This window comes from Mobula hypostoma, chromosome 18 (assembly GCF_963921235.1).
Source record: "Mobula hypostoma chromosome 18, sMobHyp1.1, whole genome shotgun sequence".
In the NCBI taxonomy this organism is placed as follows: Eukaryota; Metazoa; Chordata; class Chondrichthyes; order Myliobatiformes; family Myliobatidae; genus Mobula; species Mobula hypostoma.
Genome location: NC_086114.1, coordinates 49,382,362 through 49,407,917, shown reverse-complemented (window position 1 = coordinate 49,407,917; position 25,556 = coordinate 49,382,362). Strand labels below are relative to the sequence as shown.

At 43.2% G+C, this 25,556-nt stretch overlaps 1 protein-coding gene across 1 annotated transcript in view; it reads right to left on the bottom strand.

Moving 5' to 3' along the window:
• Positions 1-25,556, bottom strand: part of ppcdc (phosphopantothenoylcysteine decarboxylase) — an 89,018-nt gene that overhangs the window by 55,839 nt on the left and 7,623 nt on the right. The window contains exons 2-3 of the mRNA XM_063070224.1: positions 13,326-13,421; positions 8,048-8,176 (exon numbers count right to left, since the gene is read on the bottom strand). Coding sequence (XP_062926294.1) covers positions 8,048-8,176; positions 13,326-13,421 — 225 coding nt within the window. The remainder of the gene's footprint in view (positions 1-8,047; positions 8,177-13,325; positions 13,422-25,556) is intronic.

The following is a 25,556-nucleotide window of genomic DNA, read 5'->3' as shown; positions in this document are numbered from 1 at the left end:
GAGAAGACAGGAGGGGGAGGGATGGAGCCGAGAGCTGGACAGGTGATAGGCAGAAGGGGATACGAGAGGATCATGGGACAGGAGGTCCGGGAAGAAAGACGGGGGGGGGTGACCCAGAGGATGGGCAAGAGGTATATTCAGAGGGACAGAGGGAGAAAAAGGAGAGTGAGAGAAAGAATGTGTGCATTAAAAAGAGTAACAGATGGGGTACGAGGGGGAGGTGGGGCCTAGCGGAAGTTAGAGAAGTCAATGTTCATGCCATCAGGTTGGAGGCTACCCATACGGAATATAAGGTGTTGTTCCTCCAACCTGAGTGTGGCTTCATCTTTACAAGTAGAGGAGGCCGTGGATAGACATGTCAGAATGGGAATGGGATGTGGAATTAAAATGTGTGGCCACTGGAAGATCCTGCTTTCTCTGGCGGACAGAGCGTAGATGTTCAGCAAAGCGGTCTCCCAGTCTGCGTCGGGTCTCACCAATATATAAAAGGCCACATCGGGAGCACCGGACGCAGTATATCACCCCAGTCGACTCACAGGTGAAGTGATGCCTCACCTGGAAGGACTGTTTGGGGCCCTGAATGGTGGTAAGGGAGGAAGTGTAAGGGCATGTGTAGCACTTGTTCCGCTTACACGGATAAGTGCCAGGAGGGAGATCAGTGGGGAGGGATGGGGGGGACGAATGGACAAGGGAGTTGTGTAGGGAGCGATCCCTGCGGAATGCAGAGAGAGGGGGGGAGGGAAAGATATGCTTAGTGGTGGGATCCCGTTGGAGGTGGCGGAAGTTACGGAGAATAATATGTTGGACCCGGAGGCTGGTGGGGTGGTAGGTGAGGACCAGGGGAACCCTATTCCTAGTGGGGTGGTGGGAGGATGGAGTGAGAGCAGATGTACGTGAAATGGGGGAGATGCATTTAAGAGCAGAGTTCCTCCACTATCAACTCCAGAGAAAGCAGGATCTCCCAGTGGCCACACATTTTAATTCCACATCCCATTCCCATTCTGACATGTCTATCCACGGCCTCCTCTACTGTAAAGATGAAGCCACACTCAGGTTGGAGGAACAACACCTTATATTCCGTATGGGTAGCCTCCAACCTGATGGCATGAACATTGACTTCTCTAACTTCCGCTAGGCCCCACCTCCCCCTCGTACCCCATCTGTTACTCTTTTTAATGCACACATTCTTTCTCTCACTCTCCTTTTTCTCCCTCTGTCCCTCTGAATATACCTCTTGCCCATCCTCTGGGTCACCCCCCCCCCCCCGTCTTTCTTCCCGGACCTCCTGTCCCATGATCCTCTCGTATCCCCTTCTGCCTATCACCTGTCCAGCTCTCGGCTCCATCCCTCCCCCTCCTGTCTTCTCCTATCATTTTGCATCTCCCCCTCCCCCTCCAGCTTTCAAATCCCTTACTCACTCTTCCTTCAGTTAGTCCTGACGAAGGGTCTCGGCCTGAAACGTCGACTGCGCTTCTTCCTATAGATGCTGCCTGGCCTGCTGCGTTCACCAGCAACTTTGATGTATGTTGCTTGAATTTCCAGCATCTGCAGAATTCCTGTTGTTTGCAGAATACCTGCAGCTAGCTAGGTTTTGAGAGCAACAAACTCAAAGCAACCAAAGCAATGCTTATTTCCATTTGGATAGAGACAAAATACATATTGGATACTTGAACCTCTACACCTTCCCACACCAGACATTGACAGTATTTCAGGATAGGCTGCTTTCAAATTGGAAAATAAACTTTTACATTTTAAAATTATTCAACTCAAAGAGAGGGTCATCATAGAAACAGGTTCTTTGAACCACTAAGCTACACCGAGCCTTTTACACTCCATTTGTTATCTTCCACATGTTCCCACCAATTTCTCTCTCCCCCAGATTCTACCACTTACTTATAGTACAATTTACAACAGCCTATTAATCTACAGGTGTTTGGTACGTGGAAGAAACTGGAGCATCTGAAGGAAATCTACAGTTACTGAGAGAACATACAACTTCCACACAGACATCCCCTACGGTCAGGATTGAATGTGGGTGTCTGGCACTCTGAGGTAGCGAGTCTACTAGCGGTGTCAGTGTGCAATGTGGATAACAGCATTTAAGACACTTGTATTCTTTCCTTACTTTGGAAAAATTATATATTTATGGATTACATATTGCAGAATTTTCTAAAAAAATGAAAAGACTCATTTAAATGCTCATCGTCTGTTCAGGTCCCAACTTAGAAGAGGCCACTTAAAGATCAAGTGCAAGGCGGAACAGAGGATGTATGAAAGCATAAAATGTGGGACATAAATGTTAACATTTCAGGTCAATAACATTTCAACCAAACATGTGATAAAGGGTCATTGACATGAAACGCTAAAGTTCAAATTTCAAAATGAACTTACCAAAACATTTGTAATTCATTTTCTTGCAGGTGTTCACAGTAGAAGAAATACAATAGAATCAATAAAAAAACTACACACAAAGACTAATACTCAAGTGCAAAAGAAGACACACCAGCTAGACAGATAGATAATACTGAGAATAAGAGCTGCAGAGCCCATGAAAGTGAGTCCACTGGTTGTGGTATGTTACGAGAATACACATAAAATTAAGATGTTTGCTGGCCTGGGTTAGCATCAGTGACATCAGCAGTTGGTCTGCCACCTGCCCTCAGGGGAAGGAGAGATAAGGAACAATGGAGCAGCGTCTGGAGATGTGTAATGAAGGAATGGGGGAGAGAGAGCTGTCTGGAGCGGCTCCCCTCTTTGAACCTTGAACTGTTTGAAGTGACGGACAGGCGATACCCCAGCAGGGGGATAAAAAGGCACCGGTTCGCTAAGGCAAGACACACACGACACCCGAGGTAACGAGACCCTGGAAGCGGTACGCCTCTCACGAGTGGGTGAGAAGTATCAGACAACGACAAGGGTGGAAAGGTACGATCAGCGGGAACCCGGTGTGTGTCCGCCCTTGCCTGGGTGCCGGGTTCACTGCAGAGGATCGACCGCATCTGGAGGAGGGGTCACAGTCGGTGACCTCAGGTGACATCACCAAGGACCCGCCCAAAAGTTGCTTGTGAGCAATCTCGCTGGTCTGTGAGTGCAGCAGTATTCTGAATGATCAGTTGTTCCTGTTCCCTCTCTCTCTCTCCCCCCACGTTGTCCCTCGCCATGGCAACGATTACTGCGAACTGAACTGGACTGAACTTTGAGTCATTTTGAAATTTGGTCATTTACCCCCTAGACAACGATAGAGCTTGATTGATGCTGTTATCTTAATTCTGTGCACATGTGTGGTTATCATTGTTGAACTGTTGCATTTATTATCCTTTTGATTACTGTGTTGCTTGTTTCTTTAATAAAACTTTCTTAATTCTAGTACTCCAGACTCCAACTGAGTGATCCATTTCTGCTGGTTTGGCAACCCAGTTACGGGGTACGTAACATAAGTGGGGTTCTCGTCCGCGATTTTGAACGCTAAATTTGGGACGGAGTAAATTGATTGGGTTAAAATTCCCGAAAGAAAGAAAAGACAAACAGCAGAAATGGAGGTTGAGGAATTTATAAAGGCGCCGACCTTGGAGGCATTAGAGGATGCCAGGAAATCGGAATTGATAGCTGTGGCCAAACGGGTGAATCTTGCTAAGGTAAAGTCGACAATGAGGAGAGAGGAGATACACAGAGCTATTGTAGAGCACTATGTATCTAAAGGTGTGTTTCCCCAAGGTGAGCTGGGGATGGTGTCTATTGAAAAACCTGCTGGAGACGCGGTACAGGTACAGCTTGAAAAACTGAGACTCGAGCACGAGTTCCGGGTACGGCAGTTAGAACACGAAGAGAAGCAGTTAGAAAGGCAGGAGAGAGAGTTAGAAAGGCGGGAGAAAGAGAGAGAGTTAGAAAGGCAAGAGAGAGAAAGACAGTTGGAGAGAGAAGAGAGAGAGAGGAACAGACAGTTGGAGAGAGAGGAGAAACAGAGGGAAAGGGAATTTGAGCTGGAGAAGTTAAAGATAAGGGCCGAGCAGGGGCTCGTGCCGAACCAAGGTGGAGGGTTCCGGGCGACCCAGGAGGTAAGGCTGGTTCCCCCATTTGACGATACCGACGTTGATCGGTACTTTCTCCACTTCGAAAAGGTGGCTATAAGTCAGGAATGGCCGAGGGATAAGTGGGTTGTTTTACTTCAGAGTGTACTGAAAGGGAAGGCCCAAGAAGCTTACTCAGCTTTGTCCGCGGAAGATGCCCAGAGATATGAGGTGGTGAAAGAGGCCATCCTCAGGATTTATGAGTTGGTCCCGGAGGCATACCAGCAGAGGTTCCGGAATGCGAGGAAGCAGTGGGACCGCACGTATTTGGAGTTTGCCCGTGAGATGCAGACATATTGTGAGCGTTGGTGCGCCTCGAAGGGGGTAGAGGGGGATTATGACAGACTGCTACAGCTGATCCTGATTGAGCAGTTTAAAGGTTGTGTCCCTGAGGGTATGAGACCCTACCTCGATGAGAAAGAGGCAGCCACGTTAGCCGCAACTGCTAAGTTAGCGGATGAGTATGGTTGACGCATAAAATGAAGTTTGCCCCGAGTAAAGGCTACCAGAAGGGTAGTCAGGACAGCGGGGAAAGTCCGCCGGAAAAGTCAGAAAATAAGCCGGGGACTAGTGAAAAGGATAAGGTAGACCGGGAGCAGTCTGGTAGGAAGTCTCCTGGGGTCGTCTGTTATAATTGTGGGAAAGTCGGACACTTTGCGTCCAGGTGCTTTGCCCCAAGGAAGGAGACGGGGAAAGGAAAAGCGGAAATTTTGAATGGCTGTATCGAGCTGTTAAGCGAACCGCTAGGGAAGGACAGGTCTGAAAAAGTCCAGGAAGGGCGCGAGAGGTTTATCTCGGCCGGACTGGTGTCAGTGAAGGAGAGGTTAAAACCAGTTCCAGTGCGGATCTGGAGAGACACGGGAGCGTGTCAGTCACTAATACTGAAGAGTGTATTAGAGTTTAGCTCAGAGACCCAGACTGGGGAGGTAGAGGTCAAAGGTGTTGGGGAAGGGACAGAGTCAGTCCCTTTGCACCAGATACACTTACAGAGCAACCTGGTCTCTGGACTAGTCACGATCGGGGTGAGGTCCGAATTACCGATGAAAGACGTGGAAGTCTTGCTCGGTAATGACATCGCCGAAGGAATCGTGTTCCCAGTCGTGAGATTGACAGGTCAGCCTGCCAGCATTGAGGCCCCGCCCATGGACTCACAGGTTCATCACGGGCCCGCGATAGTGAATTTAGCTGTGGTGGTAAATTTAGCTGAAACATTTCTACCAACCTTGTATGAGACAGGGTGTAGTGAGATAAGAGGTAGTGAGGGAGCTGGGACAGACGTAGCAGTAGCCAGGAAAGAATTTGTGCAGACGCAGGAGCGAGACGAGGGTCTGATGGTTTTGGCAGAGACAGCTCTCTCTGACACAGCTTTAACAAGGGAACTAGTAGGCTATTGTGCGGATGAGGAAGTGCTAAGGAAGAAAGGGAAATCAAGGACAGTATCCGCAGATGAGGAGTGGGGGGTGGTGCAAAAGAGTTATGGGGATGAGGTTTTTAACATGGCCCACGAGGTACCTCCCGGTGGACATTTTGCGGTGCTGGAGGAAACAGTTGGTGGAATCATGAAAGAGAGTTACCGGCTGCCCAGGGGGAAAAATGTTATTGATCATGACCGACGCGAACTGAGACGGTCACCGGCTTTTGATATGCTAACAAACCTAGTCGGTGTTAGCGTGGAAATCAATGAAGCTAGGGGCCCCCTGATAAGAGAAAAGAACCATTTTGAAAAGATTAGGATGGGATCGGTCAGATGGGAGAAGGCTATTGTTTTGGCCAGGTCTACTGATAAGGTCTCTCCCTTAATCCCCGAACAAAGCGAATCTTTAGAAGGAGTAATTAAACGACTCGCACCTATGTGTTTGATTGTCCCGAGGAAATGCAAAGAACTGGGACGTTGGGTTATGTCTGTTACAATAGGGCAGCCCAGTAAAGAACACTCATATATATTGAGTAATTCAGTGACTAAAGGGCTGATGACCACAGAGGTGTGTATTGGCAATTTAATACGGCTGTCTGAAGCCAGCTTGATAGTGAACCTTGAAAAAAATGAATTCGGCCACACGAGGGTCACTTACCTGGAAATTGTAGTGACACAGGGGCAGCTGGCAGCGATGCAAGCTACAGTGCAGGCTATCGCTGACCTCCCAACCCCGACAGACAAGAGGGCCCTCAGAAGGCTTTTGGAGATGATGGGGTACTGCAGGAAGTTTTGCAATAACTTTGCGGTCAATACCCGTCCCCCTCCTACTAAGCCCTTGCGAGAGAAAACTGAGTCGGAATGGGACGACCCTTGTTAGTGTGGTCCGGGACAAAACCAAATGAGGGGTTACATTGGTCGCAATTCATCAGTGTTTTTGGCCACTATGAAGTTTGCTGAGTTGGAGCCTGGTCTAAGGGATTATTAATAACACGTGTAAAAGGAACAGAAAATGTGATGACTGTCTGTCAAGGTGTTGACAGCTTCAAACTCGCTGTGTTAGCCAAATGGCTGATAAAGATGTATATTGTGTATGTATCAAATAATGTAGTCATGTTTGTAATTTTTACCTCTCGGTAAAAATCCTTAAAGGGGGGAAGTGTTACGAGAATACACATAAAATTAAGATGTTTGCTGGCCTGGGTTAGCATCAGTGACATCAGCAGTTGGTCTGCCACCTGCCCTCAGGGGAAGGAGAGATAAGGAACAATGGAGCAGCGTCTGGAGATGTGTAATGAAGGAATGGGGGAGAGAGAGAGCTGTCTGGAGCGGCTCCCCTCTTTGAACCTTGAACTGTTTGAAGTGACGGACAGGCGATACCCCAGCAGGGGGATAAAAAGGCACCGGTTCGCTAAGGCAAGACACACACGACACCCGAGGTAACGAGACCCTGGAAGCGGTACGCCTCTCACGAGTGGGTGAGAAGTATCAGACAACGACAAGGGTGGAAAGGTACGATCAGCGGGAACCCGGTGTGTGTCCGCCCTTGCCTGGGTGCCGGGTTCACTGCAGAGGATCGACCGCAGCTGGAGGAGGGGTCACAGTCGGTGACCTCAGGTGACATCACCAAGGACCCGCCCAAAAGTTGCTTGTGAGCAATCTCGCTGGTCTGTGAGTGCAGCAGTATTCTGAATGATCAGTTGTTCCTGTTCCCTCTCTCTCTCCCCCCACGTTGTCCCTCGCCATGGCAACGATTACTGCGAACTGAACTGGACTGAACTTTGAGTCATTTTGAAATTTGGTCATTTACCCCCTAGACAACGATAGAGCTTGATTGATGCTGTTATCTTAATTCTGTGCACATGTGTGGTTATCATTGTTGAACTGTTGCATTTATTATCCTTTCGATTACTGTGTTGCTTGTTTCTTTAATAAAACTTTCTTAGTTCTAGTACTCCAGACTCCAACTGAGTGATCCATTTCTGCTGGTTTGGCAACCCAGTTACGGGGTACGTAACAGGTATCAGTTCAGAGATGAAGTGAGCAAAATTATCCATTCTAGTTCAGAATCCTGATGGTTGAAGGGCAATAACTGCTCCTGAACATGGTCTTGTGGGATGTAGGGCTCCTGTACCTCCTTCCGGATGGCAGTAACAAGAAGAGATCATGGCCCAGACAGTGAATGCTGCTTTCTTGTGGTAGGGCACCTCGTAGCTGTAAATTCTGCTTCTCTTGCTGAGTAACCCAGTATATCTTTGTTTTCATTAGCAAAAATTGGTAGTCTCCAAAAAGGGAAAGAAGATTTGATTCTAACATCAAAATTATTTGGCTGGTTACAAGAATTAGAGTGGGGTGGGGCAGTGGAGTAAGGAAATATAGTATGTCTACCTTCTTGCCATAAAAATCAAGTTCTTCCAGCACAACTACACTGAAAGTATGTTATTGCAAGAAAGAATGCATCATTAGTATTTTATGCATTTTCCAATCTACCTAATGTGGGAAGAAAACTCATATACAAGTTTCATGACCTGGTGCCAAATGAATGACAGAGATCTGCTTATCTTACCAACAAGTTGTCACAGATTCCATTAGCTATTTTCCCCAGAGTATTGGCATCCAAAGGGGCAATCACCAACAGGTCTGCCCACCTCCTCAGTTCAATGTGTAGAACAGGATCTGTCCTCTGTTTCCACATCTAAAGGGAAAATGGAAGAGATTGCGTGTGAAATGGCAGAAATACAATCCAGCAGGGTTTTAAAATTAACAAATATTATTTATTAAAAATTATATTAAAAGAATTCCGCAGTACAAAGATCTTTATCAAACAAGTGAAAATCTGCAGATGTTAGAAATCCAACCGACACACAAAATGCTGGAGGAACTCAGCAGGCCAGACAGCATCAATGGAAAAGAGTACAGTCGACATTTCAGGGCGAGACCCTGCATCAGGATTGGAAAAAAGATGAGGCGTCAGAGTAAGAAAGTTCTTTAAGTTCTCAGGGTTACATTCAGTGTTGCCGGTTCTATACATAGCAGACTTAGTACCTTTTATTTGTGTACACAGCACCATTGCCACTCATGCCACACCCCCAACCCCCCTTTGGGTGATACAACCTACCATTGTTTGAGAAACTTCCTCAACATTTATCCCCTCTATGTCCAGAGCAAGAGTTGCCTGGACTCTGGTCTATCCTCACAGAGTCCTTACATTGGCTGCACTGAACTTCACTGCGTCCCTCAACACTCCCTTACAGGCATTCTTGCAGGCCAGGTAACATCTATGGAAAAAAGTACAGTCGATGTGTCGGGCCAAGACCCTTCGGAGTATTCAATACTCTGATTTATGAAGGCCAATGTGCCAATAACTCTCTTTACAATGCTATCTACCTCTGAAGCGGTTTTCAAGGGATTATGGATCTGTATTCCAGTATCTCTTTGTTCTACTGCACTCCTCGGTGCCCGACCATTCACCGTGCAAGTCCTACCTTGGTTTGTCCCCCAAAAGTGCAACACCTGACACTTTTCTGCATTAAATTTCACCTGCAATTTTCCAGCCCATTTTCCCAGCCAGTCCAGATCCTGCTACAAGCTTTGATAACCTTCCTCGCTGTCCACTATGCCGCCGATCTTGGAGTCATTCAGAAAATTGCTGATCCAGTTTACCGCACTCTCCTTCACCTTGTCTGTCAGAGCAACCTCATGTGTTCTTTTAGTCCTGATTTACCTCTCAAGTGTTTTCTTGCATTTCTGATCCTCCTCAACATCTCATTTGCTCCTTGCTGCCTTTACTTGCTAAGCACCTCCTTTTCCTTCTTCTTAACCAGGGCCTCAATACAGATTTGAAAACCAAAGTTCCCTAAACCTGTTAGCCTAGCCTTCTATTTTAACATGAACATACAAACTCTGTACTCTCAATATTTCACTTTTGAAGGCCTCCCAGTTACCAAGTACACCTTTGCCAGAAAACAACACAACCTGTCTTAATCCGCACTTGCCGGATCCTTTCTGATACCATCTGGCCTTTCTCCAGTTTAGAACCCCAACATATCCTTCTCCATAATTATATTGGAACAGAATTATGATCATTGTATCCAAAGTGTTCCCCTACACACAATTCAGTCACCTGCCCTATCTTGTTCCCTAATTGGGGACCCAGTATCATGCTCTCTCTAATTGGGACCTCGACATATTGATTAAGGAAACTTTCCTGAACACATATGATGAAATATCCTATCTCTACATGGAAAGATTTTGAAATTAAGTTTTAAACCCAACTATCCCTTCACTCATTAACCACTTTCATTTTTTCCACATTATTTGTACATAATCTTTCCATGCTTTCTTCTCACTGCTACCATCAGGAAGAACGTACGGGAGCTTCGGGACCCAGACCACCAGGTTCAGGAACGTTTATTATCCTTCAACCATCAGACACAGCGTGCGCAGCCGCTCCGAAATGATATGGGTATTTGTTAAGTAGGTACCGTGCACAATCCTGATTGGATGGAGACAGACGTGAGCAGCACGGAGGAACATCTGGAGAAACTTCTGAAATGCCTGCTTCACTGCCGCTGCTACTGTGCGATCGAGAATCTCCGGAGAGGAAGGCCCCAAATCCTCAGCTTTGCCTATTGCCTATTGCCTGTTGCCGGGGCCAGGGTCAAAGCCTTCGGCAGAGATGGTGCTCGGTGTCGGAGGGCTGGTTGGAGGCTCGAAGTTTTCAGATGGACTCAGAAGTCGGCTGTGGTTGGGTGCTTCCAGGGTGCTGCATCAGCAAGTTTGCGGCGCTGGAGGTTCATGGAAGGGAGAGTTTTTTTTCTTCTTTCTACCGTCTGCGTGAGATGATGGGACTTTCGAGCGACTTTGAGACTTTTTTTTACCGTGCCCATGATCTGTTCTTTATCAAATTACGATATTGCTTTGCACTGTTGTAACTATATGTTATAATTATGTGGTTTTTGTCAGTTTTTCAGTCTTGATTTGTCTTGTGCTTCTGTGATATCATTCTGGAGGAACATTGTATCATTTCTTAATGCATGCATTACTAAATGACAATAAACGAGGACTGCGTGTCCTCATAATCTAATCTAATCAGACTCTTGAACCAAAGAGAGTAACTTCACTGGTCCAAACACTGACCTGTTCCCACAATCTATGGACTCACTTCCAAGGAGTCTTTATCTCATGTTCTGGATATTTATTCCTTATTTATTTATTATTAGTAGTTATAATTTCCATTTTTTCTTTCTTTTTGTATTTGCACATTGGTTGTTTGTCCATCCTGTTAAGTGTGGTCTTTCATTGATTCTATTGTGTTTACTGTGATTGTCCACAAGAAATTGAATCTCAGGGTTGTACATGATGACATATATGTACTTTGATAATAAATTTACTTCAAAAAGATTAAAGTGCCATTGCTTAATCACAGCTGACTAGCCCTTTCTCCTCAGAATATCATCCATAAACTTGACATGATTTTGACTGCTACTAGGTTCAAATAAGCTAAACTGGTAAAAGAAAACAGTGCAACCAACTATAAGAATTTCAAAGCATCTTTCACTGATCACATCAAGCTGTTTCATTTAAAACTAATCTACAACTGCTAGTCCTTTTCCATTAGGAATTAAGCCTTTTGAATGCTAAAGAAAGCAAAACAGTAGTCAAAGTAAGGTCAAAGTAAAATTTATTATCAGAGTACATACACGTCACCACATACAACCCTGAGATTCGGTTTGTACTGGCAAATCTATAGAACAGTAACTGTAGACAGGATCAATGGACAAACTGTGCAAATGCAGATATAAATAACAAATAATGAGCATGAAATAACAAGATAAGAGGGTCCTTAAATGAGTGGTTATCTCCTTTTATTCAAGAGCCTGATAGTTGGCAGGTAGTAACTGTTCTTGAACCTGGTGGTGCGAATCCTGAGGCACTAATACCTTCAACCTGATGGCAGCAGTGAGAAAAGATCATGGTCTGGGTGGTGAGAATCGTTGATAATGGATGCTGCTTTTCTATGGCAACGTTTCATCCAGATGTGCTCAATGGTTACCCATGATGTACTGGGCTGAATCCACCATCTTTTGTAGGATTTTCCACTCAAAGGCATTCCCATACCAGACCATAATGCAGCCAGCCAGTGCACTTTCAACCACAACCCTACAGAAGTTTGCCACCAAGGTTTTTGATGATATGCTAAATCTCCGCAGACCCCTGAGGAAGCGCTGTCATGCTTTCCTTGCAATTACGTTTATGTGATGGGTCCAGAACAGATCTTCTGAAATAGTGACACCCAGGAATTTAAAGTTACTGACCCTCTCCATCTCTGATCCTCTGATGATTACTGCTCATGAGTCTCCAGTTTCACTCTCCTCAATTCTACTATCAGTTCTTAGTCTTATTGTCATTGAGTGAGAGGTTGTTATTATTAGACCACTCAGGCAAGTTTTCAATATCCCTCCTGTATGCAGATTCATCACCACCTTTGATACAGCCCACAAGAGTGGTGTCGTCAGCAAACTTGTATATGGTGTTGGAGCTATACTTAGCCACACAGACATAGGTGTAAAGCGAGTAGAGCAGGGGGCTAGTACACATCCCTACGGTGCTCTTGTGCTGAAGGAGATTGCGGAGGAGATGTTTTTGCCAATCTAGACTGACTGAGGTCTACATGTGAGGAAATCCAGGATCCAATTGCACAAGGGGGTATTGGGGCCCACATCTCGGAGTTTACCAATTAATTGGGAGGGGATGATGGAGTTAAATGCTGAGCTGTAATCAATAAAGAGCACCTTGATATATCGATTTTTGCTGTCCACATGTTACAAGGTTATGTGAAGAGCTAACGAGTTAACATCTGCTGTAGACCTGTTGCTTCAGTAGGCAAACTGGACCAGATCCAAATCGCCACACAGACAGGAGCTGATATGCTTCAACGTCAGCCTCTCAAAACACTTGATCACTATGGACGTAAGTGCCATTGGGGTGATAGTCATTTAGACAGCTTATCACACTCTCCTTCGGCACTGATATGACTGAAGCCTGTTTGAAGCAGGTGGGTACCACGCACTGCCGGAGCAAGAGGTTGAAGATATTTGTGAATACACCAGCCAGTTACTCAGCACAGGTCTTCAGTAGTCTTCCAGGTGCTCCGTCCGGACCAGCTGCTTTCCTTGGATTCACTCTTTTGAAGGCAACTCGCATGTCATCTTCAGATACTGAGCCCAAGGAATCTTTGGGAGACATGATTCCCGATCATGTCTGGTGATCATAATGGGCATAGAAGGCATTGAACTCATTGGGAAGCGAAGTTCTGTGGAAGCAAAGTTCTGCTGTCCCCTATGTCGCAAGATTTAACTTTGTAAGAGGTCATGGCATTCAAACCCTGCCACTGCTATTAAGTATCCCTCATTGATTCCAGTCTAGTCCGGAATTTCCACTTCACCCATGAGATGGCTTTCCGGAGATCATACCTGCACCTCTTGTGGCATTCTTGATCTCCAGTCTTGAATGCCTCTGATCTGGCTCTCAGCAGCTTCTTAGTAACAATGTAATAAACACAAGGGAATCTGCAGAAGCTGGAAATCCTGAGCAACACACACAAAATGCTCGATAACCAGGCATTTGTATATTGAAAAACTCTGAAATATGGGATGCTAGTTTTACTCATATGTTGAGAAATATTGCTTTAATATGAAGTGTAATTTGAGCAGTGCATGGTATAAATAGAAGACAGTTGATAGTTTACAGACAATACTTATTTTTAAGGTTATAAAATGGAGGTGCCTCCTTTGCTCACTTTACGGTACAGCTTTCTTAAAAGATATAGAAGAACAAATTACCTCCCATTCATCCAAGTCGCTATATATTTCAGCAGGAACATCTTTGGACTCATAGAAGTGTTTTGCATGCTCTGTGGTCACCACTTTTACTTCAACCTGCAAGAGAGATACTGGTAGATAAGAATCACAAAGGAATGCCTTCCAGGAAAAGCAACAGTTTACATTTCAAGACCACCATTAGCTGTGTTGGGAATTGATCTATTAATTAGCCGAAAATAAATTTATGCAGGAATTTGAATTTGACTGTTTTTGGAGGGGCATGTCAAACACATTATACACATATATGCATGTTTGTTAGCATGACCAGTGATTAATATTGGGGACTAAAGCCTGCTTGCTCCGAGGAAAGAGGATGAACCTTTTTCTGGGTCATTGGGTGTGGGTCTTCATGCTCCCATATCTCCTCCATAATGGTAGCAATGAGAAGAAGGCATATCTAAAGGTGGCGATAGTGTTTGGCTGAGAGGTGAATAGTGTTCAGGACATCATTTGAAATTGGATGATTGGTTTCATAATGTTCTATATCCCTCTTGATGTAACGTGTGAATGAACGGAGAATAATACGGCAGTTTGTGTGCAACATCCCATAAGTTTAACAACGAGTCACCTGAACAGCAGGATAAGATAAGCCAGGCTGAGTTTGGTATGGTGAGGGACAGCACAATGAGAAACTTGTTTGTGACAGTATCACAAGCATGTAGGTACAGACAACTAACACACAAAATACAGAAATTATACAAAAAAGTATATCATACAATTCGAAAATTTCTGTAAGCAAACAAGACTTTAGTGTAAAAATAAAGACAACTCAAAAAGAGACAAGTCCATTGTAGTGGAGGAGGTAATCCATTGTGTTCCATTGTTGATATATAGTTAGAGTTTGCAGGAACAGATTCCAAGGCATGTTTTCAGTATTAAAAAAGAGAGGAAGAAATCCTGTGGGAAATCTGGGGTCCCCAAACTGTTTGGTAAGGCTCAATGGCACTTAAAAAAAGGCTGGGAGCCTCTGTCCTAGAGCAAGTGAAGGCACCCTTGCCAATAGTACAGCAATTAAACAGAGAATGCACAAGATTCCAGAACTGCAAGAAAGCAGAAAAAGTCTATGGGCTCCCAGCAGCAACACAAAAAGCAATGGAGGAACTCAGCGGGTCAGGCAGCATCTATGGATAGAAATGGGAAGTCAACATTTTGAGTTGAAATCCTTCATCTGGACCAACCATTTGCATTGTCCACTCCACTCCACAGATACTGCTGAGTTCCTCCACCGGTTTCTAGCATCTGCAGTCTCATGTCTCTGTAAGAGTTTCAATACTTTTGTTAAAAGAACACATGGTTGTTTCAAAAATGTAGAGAGAACGGGTTGTTTCAGATTCAATTTCCATTTGATCAGAGTACTTCACGATCTGAAAGAGCACAATGAACCTGCTAACTAAAGCTGTGGAGTGACCTTTTCCCCTTGTGCTAATTCATTTCCCACAGCTATTATCTTAACAATCACCAGGTGCTATAAAACGTTGAGAGTTATGTTGCAACACCACAACATTAAAAAAAACCTCATTAAATAGCATATCGCAGTTCAAGCACATTTCCGCTTTAACTGTAAATTCACTGTTAATGGCACACAGCCCATTCCTGAACTTCACTGTTTAACAAATTTATGCACCACCACTTTCACTGATGGTTCACTTATTGTGACGCACTTCTGGACCATTTAGGTCATGTTGACTTCAACCTTTCTCCCTTTGCCAGGGCAACAGTTAGGGTTGGTGGTGAAGAGGGAAGAATTGCTGTAATTAGCTACTGAACACATGGCTAACCAAAAGTGGCATACGATTCCCACTATTGACTGCTATCTATTTACAATTAGAGAGAGAGCTTTTCCATGATCCCTTTTAAGCACTATTTGGGCTTGCCAACTCTCCAGGGGTCTAGAATCTCCAGAGACATTGCTTTGGGCAACACCACTTGGATAGGAAAATAAAAACATAAATGAGGGTACCATCCAGGGTGAGGTACTTGATATAGTTGGGTTCTTTTAATAACTCATCAATACCGTAGTCTATTACTTTAGATAGTATTTTGATAGGCTTAAATTCATAACCAATGACTGATGACAGAGATTAAAATTGTCAGATTTTTCTCACCACCAAGTAAGAGATTTAATGGCTTTATCATGTTACAGGATTTAGTTTGATGTGTTTATATGCTGTGGATATCACTGGGTAGACTGGCATCTCTTGTGACTGCGATCAAAGTCACCGGAGAGACGTTGAAGCTGGTGAAGTTTTATTCAGCACAACAAGCAGGCATCATTCTGGAGACACTCTCAATAGAGGCTCACAAACCCAGAGGTACATCACGTTTATAACCTTAACACCAAATGTAACAGCAGGTGATTCAATATATTTTCAATAGTTACAATGGCATTTTTACTTCACTATGTTGGGTTGACAAAAGGTGCCTTTGACAGACATAGGGAAGTACATTGTAATTGATAAAACACCTCTGAAAAAACATTGTAATTGATAAAACGCCTTTGGGAGAAACTAATTAACACAAATATTCTAAAACCATTTGACAAGAGAGCCAGACATCCAAAATTAATGTTGTCAGGGCTATCTCTGAGTACACAAATATGATGAGTACCCAAAAACTATTGAGTGCCTATACCTGTGACCATGTTTAAAGTGCTAAGTGACAACATCCATCTGATCTGCCAGCTTGAACTCAAGTCAAAGTTCAAAGTCAATTTTTTTAAATAATTTTTTTATTGTTCATCATCAAACCACTATTTCCATAAGATGTATGTCAGATATTGTACATATATATCATATAGTCATATATGCCACAAATCACCACATAATATTTATCTGAGGTATACACTTATAGAAAAGAGAGGAAAGAAAACAAGCAAAAAGAGAAAACTATGTAAAAGTAGGGAGTGATTTTTTTTTACAACATATTCATTGATTTGTGAGAAAAAAATATGATCAAAGGACATTTGTGATACCATATACAACCCTGAGAATCATTTTCCTGCAGGCATACTCAGCAAATCTATAGAATAGCAACTACAACAGGACCAATGAAAGGATCAAGTCACAATAGTGCAAATAACTTAGCCATATCGCCTAGTTTGAGGCAAGCCAATTAACACACCCCATTATTTTAAAAATGTATAATCCTCCTTGTCTGTTGAGCAGCCTGAGCTTTTAACTTCAATTTACTGTTTCCAACTTACAAAAAAACCCTGAATACTAATCGTAAGCTTCCTAAACATGTTTGCATTTACAATAAGAACTGAAGTTTGTTTCTTGTCTGAATTAATGTCTGCTATATTCGCATAACTCCAGAATACTCCCTAACACCCATCAACCTTTCCTCAATGCCCTCTTTAACTGAGTGATGAACAGATAACTGTAAAAGAGAAGTTAAATTTCAACCACATTGTTACCATTTAAAGGCTACATCAAGGAGGGCAAATCTTCTTCTATAAGGTACATCAGTGAGTCAGATGAGATTTTTTGGCAATCCCATTACTCAATATGCACACACGTGACTCCAGATGCTGGACTCTAAAACAATAAACAAAATGCTGGATGAACTTTGTAGGTCAGGTACCATCTGCGGAGGAAAACAGGTAGTTGATGTTTTGAGTTGAGATCCTTCATCTGGACAGAAAGAATACGGGGTAAATAGAGAGTATAAAGAGGAAAGAGGAGTGTGGCAAAATCTTGACCAGAACATTTGATGCTGCCTGACCCGCTGAGTTCTTCCAGCAGTTTGAAAGGTGTCGAAAGTTCTCCTTTACTGATATTAGCTGAAAGCTGATTGAATGATAAATGGAAACTCGGATATGGATGAGGCTAAAAAGAACAAATTTAAAGACTTTTACTCTTCCAAATCTAGCAACCCAAGTATCATTCGTAAGGCCAGTGATGTTGTGGGGATGGAACTGGACTCTCTCACGGTGGTGTCTGAAAACAGGATGCTGTCCAAGTTGCATGCCATCTTGGTCAATGTCTCCCATCCACTACATAATGTACTGGGTGGGCACAGGAGTACATTCAGCCAGAGACTCATTCCACCGAGATGCAACACAGAGCATCATAGGAAGTCATTCCTGCCTGTGGCCATCAAACTTTACAACTACTCCCTTGGAGGGTCAGACACCCTGAGCTAATAGGCTGGTCCTGGACTTATTTCATGATTTACTGGCATAATTTACATATTACTATTTAAGTATTTATGGTTCTATTATTATTTATTATTTATGGTGCAACTGTAACGAAAACCAATTCCCCCCGGGATCCATAAAGTATGGCTATGACTATGACTATGACTATCCACTGCTTGGTCCATTATACATATGCTAGCTCTCTAAGGGTCACCCCATTGGTTCCACTTTCTTACCTTTACCCCATAGATCTGCAAATACATCTCAGTCAAATGTAAATTCCATTTACTGGAGAAACTTAATATTAAGCTTTTTTCCCCAGCCCTTCAGACTCTGCATTTTATATCACAACTTGTTGATCTTTGTTAACTACTTAAATCAGTGTTTTTTGGTTCATGACTCATAGGGTATTCGATTTACTTTCTTTTAATCCTAGGAACGACACTACTTTCTTCTAGATGGCGGGGTGGAGGGCTCCTTTCCTCCACTCGCCTGCAGGTCACCCTTGGGCAGGGTGTAGCACCTGCTTAGCGCCCCAATCTGGGGTCATGTGAAGCCATGGGAACGGGTGGTGAATGGTAGTATGACACAGCACATGATGATGATGACAACTACCTTTTTCAGACACTCTCATTAATTATCCTTAATTATGGCCTTGACAATCTTAATAAAGCATAGTGCCTAGAATTAGTCAAAATATTGCAACTGGAGTCAAACCATTAACTTACAAAGATTTGGTATAATTTCATGTAGGACTTTGAATCAAAATGTTGACATTTCTTCCTCACCACACTAACCTCACCCACCAATGCAGCTTGACCCGCAGAGTTCCTTCAACAGGAAGTTGCTCCAGGTTCCAGCAGCTGCAGTCTCTTATATCTCATACACAGTTCCACTTGGTCTTTGTTTGCCATTTTAAAGATGTTATGCCTTCTTTAATAAATAGTTTATTACTTTTTTGCACATGAATTCATGGCTACACTTCCTACATCCCAGAAGAAGCCACACTTCAAATTATCTCAGCTAAAAAACACTTTAGAGTAAACATGAAAAATGTCACAAAAGTGTAATTATAAATGAAAATGTGTAACATGATAGAATTAGGACAGATGCAACTAGGAATCTGGTTGCTAAGTTGTGAAATCTATAGTCAAAAATCAACCTTTACGCCCCTCTAACCACAAAATTCAAATTAGGAGCTGGCATCGTCTGACATGTTTGTGAGAAACTCCCTTCCAAAATGAGTAATTTTTTAAAATTCTCACGCGAACACACAAAACGTGATGGTGTCTCTGGTCAGGCTTTCCAATGTGGGAAGACACCTACAAGGTTAACTGAAAGTAGAGAGGAATTTATTGTTCAACAGACTGCTTACCTTGGTTGGGAAAACCAAAACCAAAAGTGAGTCATATGTGTCGAAAAATGCAGAAAATAAGTGATAACCACAAGCTACAAATACATCAGGTTAGCAGAACATCCATTCATCAGTTACTCATAGAAGTTGGAATCACTGAGAAAGATGGGCAAATAACTTTAAGCAGCTATCATTCCTCTCCAGTGAAGATTTGTTTTTATTTTGATTTCCTTGATAAAATAATTGGAGGGGGTGAAATCCCTGTTCTTTTAAAGTGTTGTTAAAGTTATGCAACCTTGGAAGTTTAATATGAGATTAAGAATAAATATTGTTTTCTTTATCCAGGCATGACTTATGTGGTGCACAAACTGGCATTTATATGGTCAATAATATGTTATTTAAACATTCTAATTGACTACATGATATGTTATCAAAGTTTGACACCAAGTCACATTAGAACAGTGGTCCTCAACCACCTGCGCCTTTTCTCATTCCCTGTCACACACTGTTGAACTTGAACACAGGGTTGCCAACTGTCTCGTATTGCCAGGACATCCCGTATATTGGGCTAAATTCGTTTGTCCCATACGGGACCGCCCTTGTCCCGTATTTCCCTCACTAAGGCAGAGCATTCTTATGAAACCTTTTGTGCCGAAATGGCGTGAAGCGAAGAAGCAATTACCATTAATTTATATGGGAAAAATTTTTGAGTGTTCCCAGACCCAAAAATTACCTACCAAATCAGAGTTACAAAATACACATAAAACCTAAAATAACACTAACATATAGATAGTAAAAGCAGGAATGATATGATAAATACACAGCCTTTATAAACTAGAAATAATGTATGTACAGCGTAGTCAGGAAGGTTAAGTCAAAACCGATTTGTGGAAAAACAATCGGCACGTACGCGCATGTCACGCATGCGCACAGGTGTCCGCTGTGCCATGAACAAGGCGTCATGGTCATGGTAGTCTTTCTCAGGGTAAACACTGTCCCGTATCTGACTGCTACTTTTGTCCCTTATTTGGGAGTGAGAAAGTTGGCAACCCTAACTGTAAAAGACATGTTGAGGTGAGTTTAACCCTACTTGAGCACCCCTCCCCACCCCCCGTCGGCCGGTCCACAAGAATATTGTCAATATTAAACCGGTCCGCGATGCAAAATAGGTTGGGGACCCCTGCATTAGATGTTAGGAAAGGCTTGGATATTAACATAGACTATTACAGCACAGTACAGGGGCTTCTGCCCATGATGTTGTGCCAACTTTAAAACTACTCTAAGGTCAATCTAACCCTTCATTTTTCTATCATCCATGTGCCTATCTTAGAGTTTCATAAATGTCCCTAATATATCTACTTTTATCACCAGCAGGGCGTTCCATCACTCTCCATGTAAAAAAAAACCTATCTCTGACATCCTGCTTATACCTTCCTCCAATCACCTTAAAATTATGCCCCTTTGTATTAGTCATTTCCACCCTGGGAAAAATTCTCTGGCTGTCAATTCGATCTACGCCCATCGTCTTATACAGCTCCATGAGGTAACCTCTCATTAAGAGTCTTAATGGGGCTGGCAAGAGAACATGAGATGGTTTGGTTGGCAAGGAATTGTGGAGCAGAAAACTTAAATAGGTAAGTGTTTAATTGTCATTGATGATTAGAATCAAGGATACAGAACAAAGAGTTAGAACCAATGTTGAGGACGAAAAAAAAACTTGCAACTTATCACTTTTCTATTACAGTGAAAGTACATATGAGCATAATTAAAGACTGTAAACAAGCAAAATACAATTTAGTGAAATTTATTTCCTTGCACATAGCACCATCTAGTGCTAAACCACACAGTTCCATGAGAGCACTTAAAGATAGACAGATGCAGGGTCACACATAATCAATCAGCTGTTCTACATTACCTGCAATGGATGTTGTGTGGTGAGTATCATGCTGAGTGGTGAGAAGAGGTTGAAGCTGGCAGGTGATAGGTGAAACCAAGTAAGAGGGGAAGGTGGGTGGATGGGGGAGGAGGGATGAAGTAAGAATCTGGGAGGGGATAGAACACAGAACATAGAAATCTACAGCACATTCAGGCCCTTCGACCCACAATGTTGTGCCAACCATGTAACCTAATCTAGAAACTGCCTAGAATTACCCCACTGCATAGTCCTTTATTTTTCTAAGCTCCATGTACCTCTCCAAGAGTCTCTTAAAAGACCCTATTGTATCCGTCTCCACCACCATCACCAGCAGCCCATTCCACGCACTCACCACTCTCTGCGTGAAAAACTTCCCCCTGACATCCCCTCTGTATCTACTTCCAAGCACCATAAAACTATGCCCCCTCATGTTAGCCATTTCAGCACTGGGAAAAATCCTCTGGCTATCCACACAATCAATGGCTCCCAACATCTTATAAACCTCTATCACGTAACATCTCAGCCTCTGTTGCTCCAGGGAGAAAAGGCCAAGTTCACTCAACCCATTCTCATAAGGCACACTCTCTGATCCAGGCAACATCCTTGTAAATCTCCTCTGCACTCTTTCTATTGTATCCATATTTCCTGTAGCAAGGTGACCAGAACTAAACACAGTACTCCAAGTGGGGTCTGACCAAGGTCTTATATAGCTGTAACATTACTTCATGGCTCTTGAACTCAATCCCATGGTTGATGAATACCAACTCACCATACGCCTTCTTAGCAACACTGTCAATCTGCACAGCAGCTTTGAGAGTCCTGTGGACACGGACCCCAAGATCTCTCTGATTCTCCACGTGCCAAGAGTCTTACCATTAATATTATGTTCTGACTTCAAATTTGACCAATCGAAATGAACCACTTCAGAACAGATCCCTGCGGACCATCGGTCACCGACCTTCATGCAGAATACAAATCATCTACAACCACCCTTTGCCTTCTGTGGGCAAGCCAATTCTGGATTCACAAAGCAAAGTCCGCTTGGATAACTTGCCTCCTTACTTCCTGAATGAGCCTTGCATGGGGAACCTTATCAAATGCCTACTGAAATCCATATACAGTTCATTCACTGCTCTACCTTCAATGTATTTTGTTACATCCTCAAAGAATTCAATCAGGCTTGTAGCCATGCTGACTATCCATAATCAGATTGTCTCTCCAAATGCTCATAAATCCTGCCTCCCAGGATCTTCAACAACTTGCCCACCACTGAAGTAAGACACACTGGTCTATAATTTCCTGGGTTATCTCTACACCCTTTCTTGAACAAGGGAACAACATATGTAACCCTCTGATACTTCTCTCATCCTTACTAATGATACAGAGTTTTATTTCATAAAAATCATTTCCTTAGTTTTCACCCTATACCGTTACAGCTTCTCATATTCCATCCATTTTTATTCATTTAACCTAATCTTTCCCCACTTCCCTATCTTCTTCTTCATGTGCCTAGCGCGTAACACACATGGGTGATCATGGCTTTCCACATCGAACGATCCCATGCAGCATCAATGATATCTCACACACTTAGATCTGTTAGTTCTTTCACAGTGTCCATATACTTCCTTCTTTGCCTTCCTCTTCCGCGTTTCCCAGGCATACGGCCTTGTAATGTAAGGCATTCTATTTCTCCCTTTCTGATGACATGGCCCTGGAATTTAAGTTTCCTCTCATTTAATGTTCTCATTAAAGATCTTTTTATATGAGCACGTTGGAGTACTGTCTCATTAGTTACCGTATCTCTATTTCAGCATTCTTCTAAGAAAGCACATTTCTGTTGCTTCTAAGTTTCTTTGGAGTTCTGGTGTTATAGTCCATGTTTCGGAAGCATACAGCAAGATTGACCAGATGTAACATTTTAGTAGCCTAGGCCTTGTTGTTATAGAAATGTGTCTGTTGGTAAAAATGGGTTTCATTTTTTGCAAGTTGGTTTTGGCAATGGCAATTCTTCTTTTTATTTCTACATTACCTCTAGCATCTTCACTCCCCTATACAAAAGTGAAATTCATATATGAATTTATTACATCGTATAATAGTGTCCCATACAATCAAATTTATATTAACACAATTATTGAAATGAATAGGAAACAATAGGAATAGAAACATAACAGGAAAGAGATAAGGCTACAGAATGAAAAATTGCAGAAAAATGACTTATGCACTTAAGTGAAGTTATGCATTTAAGCACAAATCCAATTATTATTTGAAAGGGAAGAGGTCCTGAAAGCAGACTACAAGGAGTTAGGAAGGAAGTTGAGAAGCACGACCACAAAGGTAGTCATCTCAGGATTACTGCCTGTGCCACGCGACAGTGAGTATAGGAATGGAGTGAGGTAGAGGATAAACATGTGGCTGAGGGATTGGAGCAGGGGCAGGGATTCAGATATCTGGATCACTGTGACCTCCTTTGGGCAGGAGTGACCTGTACAAAAAGGACAGGTTGTATTGAACCCCAGAGCGACCGATATCCTGGCGGGGAGGTTTGCTAAGGCTACTGGGGAGAGTTTAAACTAGAATTGCTGGGGGGTGGGAACCAAACTGAAGAGATAGAGGAAGAGGCAGTTGGCTCACCGATAGAGAAAGCTTGGAGACAGTGTGAGGAGGAGGATAGGCAGGTGATAGAGAAAGGAGTGCTCAGACCATGTTGTGGCCATTACAGAGACATGGATGGCTCAGAGGCACGAAAGGACAGTGAGGGAGTCAAAAGAGGTGGGGCATGGCACTGTTGATCAGAGATAGTGTCATGGCTGTAGAAAAGGAGAAAGACATGGAGGGATGTCTACTGAGTCTCTGTGGGTAGAAGTTAGGAACAGGAAGGAGTCAACAACTCTACTGGGTATTTTTTATACACCACCCAATAGTAACAGGGACATTAAGGAGCAAATAGGGAGACAGGTTCTGAAAAGGTGTAATAATAACAGGGTTGTCATGGTGGGAGATTTTAATTTCCCAAACATTGATTGGCATGTCCCTAGAGCGAGGGGTTTAGATAGGGTGGAGTTTGTTAGGTGTGTTCAAGAAGGTTTCTTGATGCAATATGTAGATAAGCCTACAAGAGAAGAGGCTGCACTTGATCTGGTATTGGGAAATGAACCTGGTCAGGTGTCAGCTCTCTCAGTGGGAGAGCATTTTGGAGATAGTGATCATAACTTTATCTCCTTTACCATAGCATTGGAGAGGGATAGGAACAAACAAGTTAAAAAAGTATTTAATTGGAGTAAGGGGAAATATGAGGCTATCAGGCAGGAACTTGGAAGCATAAATTGGAAACAGATGTTCTCAGGGAAATGTACGGAAGAAATGTGGCAAATGTTCAGAGGATATCTGCGTGGAGTTCTGCATAGGTACGTTCCAATGAGACACGGAAAGCATGGCAGGGTACAGGAACCGTGATGTACAAAGGCTGTTGTAAATCTAGTCAAGAAGAAAAGAAAAGCTTACAAAAGGTTTAAAAAGCTAGGTAATGATAGAGAGCTAGAAGATTATAAGGCTAATAGGAAAGAGCTCAAGAAAGAGATTAGGAGAGCCAGAAGGAGCCATCAGAAGGCCTCGGCGGTCAGGATTAAGGAAAACTCCAAGGCATTTTCCAAGTATGTTAAGAACAAGAGGTTAAGACGTGAGAGAATAGTAGCAATCAATTGTGACAGTAGAAAGTGTATATAGAACCAGAGGAGATAGCAGAGGTACTTAAAGAGTACTTTGCTTCAGTATTCACTGCGGAAATGGATCTTGGCGATTGTATTGTAGGGATGACTTACAGCAGACTGAAGAGCTTGAGCATATAGATATTAAGAAAGAGGACGTGCTGGAGCTTTTGGAAAGCATCAAGTTGGATAAGTCACCGGGACCGGACGAGATATACCCCAGGCTACTGTGGGAGGAGAGGGAGGAGATTTCCTGAGCCTCTGGCAATGATCTTTGCATCATCAATGGGGATGGGAGAGGTTCTGGAGGATTGGAGGGTTGTGGATGTTGTTCCATTATTCAAGAAAGGGAATAGAGTTAGCCCAGGAAATTATAGACCAGTGAGTCTTACTGCAGTAGTTGGTAAGTTGATGGAGAAGATCCTGACAGGGAGGATTCGTGAACATTTGGAGAGGTGTAATATGATTAGGAATAGTCAGCATGGCTTTGTCAAAGGCAGATCATGCCTTACGAGCCTGATTGAATTTTTTGAGGATGTGACTAAACACATTGATGAAGGTAGAGCAGTAGATGTAGTGTATATGGATTTCAGTCGGACATTTGACAAGGTACCCCATGCAAGGCTTATTGAGAAAGAAAGGAGGCACTGTATCCAAGGGGAAATTGCTTTGTGGATCCAGAACTGGCTTGCCAACAAAGAGCAAAGAGTGGTTGTAGATAGGTCATATTCTGCATGGAGGTTGGTCACCAGTGGTGTGCCTCAGGGATCTGTTCTGGGACACCTACTCTTCATGATTTTTATAAATGACCTGGATGAAGAAGTGGAGGGATAGGTTAGTAAATTTGCTGATGACACTAAGGTTGGAGGTCTTGTGGATAGTGTAGAGGGCTGTCAGAGGTTACAGCAGGACATTGATAGGATGTAAAAATGGGCTGAGAAATGGCAGATGGAGTTCAACCCAGATATATGTGAGGTGCTTCATTTTGGTAGGTCAAATATGATGACAGAATATAGTATTAATGGTCAGACTCTTGGCAGTGTGGAGGATCAGAGGGATCTTGGGGTCCGAGTCCATAGGA